This window comes from Mya arenaria, chromosome 5 (assembly GCF_026914265.1).
Source record: "Mya arenaria isolate MELC-2E11 chromosome 5, ASM2691426v1".
In the NCBI taxonomy this organism is placed as follows: Eukaryota; Metazoa; Mollusca; class Bivalvia; order Myida; family Myidae; genus Mya; species Mya arenaria.
The window spans coordinates 2,465,656-2,474,108 of record NC_069126.1 but is presented as its reverse complement, the minus strand read 5'-3'; the positions used below and the strand labels follow the sequence as shown (position 1 = coordinate 2,474,108).

General features: G+C 35.3%; 1 protein-coding gene across 1 annotated transcript; it reads left to right on the top strand.

Moving 5' to 3' along the window:
* Nucleotides 1-2,168: 2,168 nt before the first annotated feature.
* Nucleotides 2,169-7,481, top strand: LOC128234630 (zinc finger protein 511-like). The gene is made up of 6 exons (XM_052948985.1): nt 2,169-2,614; nt 2,825-2,884; nt 3,873-4,014; nt 4,656-4,762; nt 5,663-5,818; nt 6,269-7,481. The coding sequence occupies exons 1-6, from the start codon at nt 2,397-2,399 to the stop codon at nt 6,450-6,452; spliced, it is 867 nt and encodes a 288-aa protein (XP_052804945.1). The 5' UTR covers nt 2,169-2,396; the 3' UTR covers nt 6,453-7,481.
* The last annotated feature ends 972 nt before the right edge of the window (nt 7,482-8,453 follow it).

The window sequence follows — 8,453 nt, the reverse complement described above, 5'->3', positions numbered from 1 at the left end:
ATTACTTATACAAAACTTCTTCTATAATTATTTTGTGATTATTTATTTGGAGCTTAATCAAAATCATTTGTACACAATCAAAAGGTTAAGTAACCTTGAGGAAAATTATTATATAGTTTCATCTTTTGTCATTTATTAAAGAGTTCTGCCATAACTTTTATAAAATAGTGTACAGCCACTCGGTACACTCCGAACACGTTAAAGTATTTTTGGAAACGTCCCGCTATCGGTTTCGTAATCAAATAATATGTTCCAAAGGATAAGATTATTGTTTGGAACATTTGGAACTATCGTTTAAAACAATTTTCATGACAAAAGTTTATAATTTTATCGTTTCAAAACGTCGCGCGATATATACACAGAAGTAAACATTATTTGGTAATGTGTTGCGAAGGGAGGCATATTATGTTGCCTGTTGTTTGACTTAGTGTGGTACGCATTCCGACATCTACACTACCGGAAAATGAAATGGGATTGGTAAACAAATGGTTATTTGACAATATCATTGATAAACACGCAAGTTTCTGTTACACAAAATAAATTATTCTTGCTTTTAAATGGTGTTTGATAATTGATAAAGATTAAATCTTCATTATTTTTCTACATCTGGCCGTTAAAACTGTCGGTCAGGCGGACTGACCCCATCACAAATTTAGTTGGACCGAGTCATAATTTACCAGTCAGGACCGTTGGACAGACGATTTTCGCAATATCTGCTGATTTTGAAGTTCTTATTGTTTATGATATTGGTTTGCAAAGTGGTTTTTTTTTTAGCCTGTACTGGTCTCAGATTTCAGATTTCTTTGACAGGTAGAGTAAATCACTGGACCCCTGCTAGTTTGAACTTGAAGAACATAATCAGGGGCTGTAGTCTTGATGTTTTTGTAGTTTTATTCATGTTTTTCAGGCATAAAAGTTACACATCTGCTTTACTTGTGTAGATGTAAAAAGTCTGTCACTGAGCCTTTAATTTGTTTAAAGATATCCTTCATGTCGGTCAAAAGCTATACATACCTGATGTCAACTATTGTTCATAGTATCTGTCCTTAAATGAATAGTTAATAATCTTTAAACTCACTATATCTTGATACATATTAATCTATCTTTTCAGGTAATCACATCTTTATTGTATAATGCTGGAGACGCTTACTTGCTATGGCAGCTTCTAATCCACATGACCGAAAGTTCACAAAGCCTACGACCGAAGACGACCTAGACCGCGTGGAGAGGCATCTGACAAATATTGGTTGTCTGGAAAAACACTACGCGGTGCAGGAGTGCATGTTTGACAACAAGGATTGGAGAAAGTGTCAGGACAAGGTGCAAGACTTCAGAAAGTGTATTGAGGCTGCTAAGAAACAGAAAGATTAAGGTTTGTTACCTTTATTTGAAATTATTAAAGATAATTAAAAGTTTTAGTATCATGTATGCATGGTTGGTTTTCATTATTGAAACCTTTTCAAACAAGGCTTCAAGCTATTGGTTAGTGTAGTATCATAACTAGAATTGGAACATGCATGTATTGAATAAATCCCTTTTTCTTATCATTTGGTTGAATCTTTCTTAAATGATTTCGCATCCAGGATGTTTTAGGCTTTGTGGTCAGGATTATTATAAGGCTTTGTGGTCAGGATTATTATAAACTTATTTTGGGTGAAAATCTAGTAAGGGCATAACAAGTTCCAAATGTATCTTAAAAAATTGAAGAAAACTAGCTTGTGATTTTGAATAACTAAGCTGGGACCAATAGCAATCTTAATAACAATTTAATCCTACTTCCAGCTTAGAGGGGAAATATTACTTAATGGCTCATTGTATATATTTAGAGAATTAAGAAACATCTGCAATATTTAGTTGAGAAATTAAGTAATTCTGCTGTAATATTTTCAGGTCGCACCAATATTTTCAACATCATTATTGTCTCTATAAGGCAGAACCACAACTTTATTCAAGATGGTGAATGTAATGAAAGGAATTTTAGTGGAGTGTGACCCAGCCATGAAGCAATTACTTCTCCACTTGGATGAAAAAGAAGCGTTAGGTAGAAAATTTGTTATTCAAGATCTTGACGAGACTCATCTTTTCATCTCCGCGGAAATTTTGCCCACGTTAAGAGACCGCATAGATGATCTAATGGATAAACTGTCATTTCCACTAAGTGAGAAATAGACTCAATGTGTTTTGATAATTCATAAGTACCTTATTTCTCAGTTTGTAGTGATTTTTGAGTGATGTGTGATAACAATGTGATTATTGAAAGTAAAACTATTAGTTAATGCTAACATTTGTGTAGTCGTGTTGTGTATTTGTCTAAACAGTCAAATCAGTTCATTTTCAAAAAGAAAGTTGGTGATGAACCTTGTGTAGTGAATAACAAGAACAGAGTGACATCAAGCATGGAAGGTGATTGCTCCAATGAACACATGAGTGAAAATATGTCAGGAAGCCTGCAACCTGAGGTAAATAAGACTGGCCCAATGTTTGGGTGGTGTTGGAAGTTGAAAAAGCGGAGACTGGAGCCGGGACATAAACTGTTTCAGGATGGAGACCTTTATTGCCACCTCAATTCAAAATATGTGCCGCTTGACATGAAGACAGATCTGCCTATGAATAGGTAAATTTCCTCACGTTTTGGTGGTTATTACTGTAGCAAAGCTTTGATTGTATATATAATAATAATGTACGCTGATTATAAAATTTAAACTATAAAAATAAGTCTTTAACATTTCTTATGTTTTCATTCGTTTTATGCAATTCTTTTTGCAAAATCTATTTGCATCAGTGTTGCACTTATATAATACTTGAAAACCCCATCGTATTTCAGTACCACTGAATTCCCTTGTGGGATTGCCAAATGTTCCCAGCTGTTTTCAAACCTGGCAAAGTGAGTATACATTATAAACAATTAATATTCATGATTGCATATACATGTATGATTCATCTGAAGTTGAAGTTTATCATACATTTCCTGAATGAATTAAACTATATATAAAATATGAGAAAGTTCAACCTACATGTAGGACGGTGTTAGCTGAGACTGACACTCTGGTTTTGAGGGATAACATTATATGCTATCACCCTCTATAGAATCTGATATTTATTTCATTATACCAAAGAAATATTGTTAAGACAGGTTATGTCTGCAATTGTATAGTTTGATTTTGAAGTCAACAGATCATTTCAACAATGAAGGGATCAAAATTTCCCTGGGTTATTATGACGTCATATAATAAACTATTTTTCAAATTATTTTTTAAGATTTCTACTAGCACTGTTGCACAAGTCAGTTATTACCACGCCCCCCCCCCCTCCCCAGTCCGGGGGATACAGGGGTATAGGGAGGAAAATGGGCTGTTCTTACCTTCCAGGTGGCCCCGCAGGGTCAAGTGAATGCGGTGGTTTTGTTTTCACGCCAAAATTAGCAGGGAATTGGCCTAACCTAGGATGTCCTGGGGGTATTTGGCGGGGATTTTACCGGTAGTTTGTCCCCGCAGGATCTTAGCGGGGATTGGCTGGACCGAAAGTCAACGTCCCCTCTATTCCCCTGACCTGGGGGGGGGGGCATGGTTACAATTGACTGGTGCATGATATGCAACTATTTTTATGCGCACATGCACTCGAGAGAGCAAGATATTATTTTGAGACTGCCAAGAGGGTAGTATTTAAAATAGTCATATGTGGGATATTACGAATTCACTAATGATGACATATTTTATGAAGGCAAAGTCACTTGAGGTATTATAATATTTAGATGTAAGCCGTGTGTAATGGGAGCCCTTTCCTTTGAACAACTTATGGTGATAAAAACAGAGAAAAAGATACTGGTAATAAGTATTCAGTTTGCCAATACTGTCAACATAATATTTCTTCAGGTATGAAAGCCATTACAACAGTTGTCACCGACACGTGTGCAGCACATGTTCTCGTGCGTTCCCGATTGACCATCTTCTATCCATGCACATGCTGGAGAACCATGATGCCATGTTTGCTGTCCTCGCAGAGAAACAACCTATGGTCATTAAGCTAAATGTTTAAGATGTGCTTAATGCACGAATAACTTTAAAGTAGAGTCCCAAAATCTAGTCTAGTGTTTGTGGAAGCACAAACTTCAAAGTGATATATGAAGAAAAAACAAAAATGGAACTTCCCCTTAATGGATAAATATATATGTCCATCATTTTTTCAGTTTGGTATAAAACAAAAAAGTTTAATTCAAACTCATCTTTAAGCTGTACAGAGGAACATGATTATATTGATCTGATTATTTCACTTCCCTGTCCAGAAACACTTCAATATTTAGCATAGGTATTGTCATAGCCTTGGTGTCGCCATTGTCAGCATTGGAGTTGTGCAAAAACTTTAACCTTGGCCATAACTTAAAACCCTTTCAAGATGTTCTATTGATACTTGGCACACTTGTATAGCCAGGTCATTGGCTTTGGCTGTAAAATTGGTGGAGTTATATCCTTTTTCCGACTGTAAAATAACAGACAAGCGTTGCCGTTAGCTCAGTGGCACTCTTTTTTTATAGATGTTTTTAAACTGTTTTCATAGTAAGATGATGCAGTTTTGATTAGTTGAGACATTACCATTGATTGAAATACTACCAAAGTCCCTTTACATGTACCAGTTTGATGATTTATTCTCCTGCACAGTTTCAGTGCCTGTTGGCAGACTGTGGGTCAAAGTTCAAGGACGGGAAATCTCGGAGAAACCACATGGTTAAAGTCCACCATTATCCGGCTAACTTCAGGTTTGATCGGTATGTCGTATATGTCATAACAAGTGGATTCAACATTGTAAGGGTGGGGCTACCTGAATTGATATTAAATAAAGGCAGTTTTACTTTGGGTCATTGTTCTTGATTTTTAGCTTGACTGTTCAAAGAATATGGAGGGCTATACTACTCACCCTAATGTTGGCGTCACCACTTCAAGTTAAGGTTTTTCATGTAAGCTCCTTTGAGTCATTATCATAGCACCATCAGAAACTAAGTTATGTATTGTATTGAGACTTTGTACAACAATACTCAACCATCCAACCTACTTTATTAATCAAGTTAGATAACTCTGAATTGCATATAATGCAAATTATGGCCCTTTATAAATCACCTTAAAAATTATCGTTAAGGTTTTGCATGTGACCGTGATGTATTACATTGAGACCTTATTAACGGTACTCAAACATCCATCCTTTTGAAATTACCAAGTTAGATTATTCTATTTTCCATACACCATAATGTAAATTATGACCCTAGAAATTCTGGTAATGGTTTCGCATGTAACCACATTTAAGTCAATATCTCAACAAAGAGACCATGTATTGCATAGAAACTTTTCACATGTGTATCTGTCTATCCAACATAATAACCGGTAATTAATGAGTCAGACTACTCTACTTTTTCTGGCCCTTTGTGATCAGCTGAAAAATTCTGTTTAGATTTTGCATGCATAAGTCAATAAATATCTCAGCAACTTTTTGTAAATGTTTTTCTCATTTTGGTTAAATAGATTTAAATTTGATAGGACGATTGTTTTTTCCAACAAATAAAACCTTGATATATTTTGAGCAATAAAATGTTACTAAGCATTATAATTTAAAAATGAGGGAATTACTTAACATTGCTTAAAAATGTGTATATGTTGTTAATTTGAATTTGTAGACCATCAAAGAAAACCAAAGAAAAACATCCAAAGAACGGCGAGAAAAATGGACAATCAGTTGATTCTAAAGGTGAAGGTCAGTCTGTTGCCATGGAAACTCAGTCTACCCCTGACGACAGTCACAAGGAGTCACCTGCCAGGGTCTTCTCTTACAAGTATGTGCTGATTGAATATCACTTTGAACATTTCATTTCGAGATTCAAGTATGTGTTCATTACAGATAAACAAATCTACCCCCAGATTTATGGGAAAATTGAAAAATCATTTAACGAAAACCTGAAAAGAATTACCATAGTATTGGAGATTCTTTCACTGTCTTCAGTAGGTCTGTTATTAGAAGATGGAAAGTTGAAGAATTGTCATAGCCTTGTTGTAATTATCACCAGGTGTGGCTACACAGTGCCATCATCATTTTGAATTTTTTTCAACCCCTTAACTAAACTTACTTTACTAAAAAAAAACATCAAATTTTTAAATGAAACTTGGTACACATGTTGTCAGGCACAACGTGCACATGGCACTCTAGTTTCACTGCCTAAGCAAGACTGAGAGATATTACAACACAACCTTAAATGATGATAACTGTGCTTGCTGTTTAATTCCAGAGTGCCTAACAACATCAGCTTTGGTCACGGCGCTTCTCGAGGTTTCATGGGCCGAAGGTCCCGTGGTCAAAGATCAGCTAGGGGTCAGAGAGGTCACTGGCATAACAAGGGTCAGTGTGAGATGGACACAACAGTGGACATTGAGCAAGTGGACATGGCAGAATTGGGGGAGGCATTGAGTTGATGTTTAGAGAGTGACATTGAAATGTGTGCTCATTGTATTGCTACATAGTAACAGAATTGTGTGTTGAAAAAGATCCAAAATATTGTACAATTGTATGTGACAGTATTTGTAAAGTGTTGAGTTGACATAAGGACATTAGCACCTTGGTGCTGATAAGTAGGGTGTTACCTTTGTCTGACTTGTGGTACCAATGCTCAAATAACAATTAATGATTCAAATGTATTTTACTGTGCTTCGTAAAATACAGTTTTCCCCTGTAGTATTTTGTGTTGACGGTTACATATTTTGAGAATTGAAATATAGAATTACCAGGTATGTGAATGATCAGACAGTTCCTGAACAAGTATTTTGCTCATGTTAAGATCGAAGAAAAACAAGATGTATTCATGTATGGCAAGCAAATAAAATCTGCATTTTGTATTATGCTTTTTCATTGATTAATCATGTTATTTCACTGCTGTTATTTTCACTGTAGTGAACATATTAACTTTCAAAGATTTGGGTTTCCATCTTTTTAACAAGAGTAATGTAAAATTCATTGTTCTGGATTGAAAATGTTTGGAATGATGCACCAAGATGACCTCACAACATTATGACTTTCATGCGAGTTTCCAATTTATGCTGATTCAATTGACATTTTTCATTATTTTGAGCATAAAAGAAACAGAAAAAGTGCAAAATCAAAAATTATTTCACTTCCAATTACAGAAAAAGATATTTACACTGTTGGCTGCCCAATCAGTAGAGTATTGCTTTCTTTTATCACTGAGAAATAAAGTAATTTATTGCGATTTTAACGCCAAATTCAACAAATATTTTTTATGTTGATTTTGTGAAACGGGTTTCTTTGGTGTCCAAAAAGTTGAATATTTTTTAATGGCTGGGTTTAAATAGAAAGACAAACAGTATAAGGGGCTGGTGTTGTGTAAGTGTGCTACTGACATTCAGAGACTAACAAAACTGCTGTTGAAATCAAATACAAACTTGTATCAAACAGTGCTTTCTTGTGAAATAAAGATACAATGTTGATTTCTGTTTTCCATTGTTTTGTGAAGAATATTCAACCCTTTTTTTGTATGATTTTTCTGGTTAAAACCAGTTTGAGTTTGGTTATTGCATTATCTGGTAAATGGACAACCTAAATATAATGCAGTTTTATTACAGGCAAATAATTAAAAAAAAACCTGAACGTTGATCAGCTGTATTATGGTCCATATTTGCGGAAAATATAATCAGTGTAGACACACTAGTACTCAGAAAGTTACGCTTGTTTTGCAACCCAAATATGGGAGTATGACATCATTGGTCCCTGCCAAGGTTCAGTTGTAAGGTACCAGTTTATTTCTGCTTTGGTACTTTATCATTATCTTAACAGTAAGAGTTCCGTACTCCTTAATACAATTTGTTTGTCAAACAAGGAATGAACATACCACCTTCGCTGTTAAAACAGTGTTTAATTGATCAATCTCTTGCCAGCAGAATTAAAAATCTGCCTTGTTTGGTAACATTCTCAATTATCTTTTTTTGTTGTTAACGAGTTTCATGAGTTTGTAGCACACACTGTATTTAAACTCGTTTCATTTAAGAACAACCCCCACTAAGATTGATGTTAATGTTCTTTTGGTGCCAGTTATAGAAGTAAAACCGTTCAAGTTTTTTAATTCATTACTTTCTTGGTGTTTTGCCACTGTTTTTGTTTGTTTCAAGCAAAACACTGTCTCCTGGCTTAGGTACATATCCGCGAAAACCATTCCCCGTGTGCTTCCGCGCGAATGCAATTCGGATGCGTATGCCGGGATGCGGAGACATGGAAATAGTTCAAACGAGATTTAAAATGCATGGGTTAACGTATCTGGACAGCTGCGCGGACTGCGTGAACAGAATAGATATCGGCCTATATGCTCATTTCAACTTCAGAAAAAAGTGAAATCTGTCCGCTAATAGGACATTTTTTTCGTTGTAGATAGTGCGTTCCATTGATATATTGAGGACATGTTACTT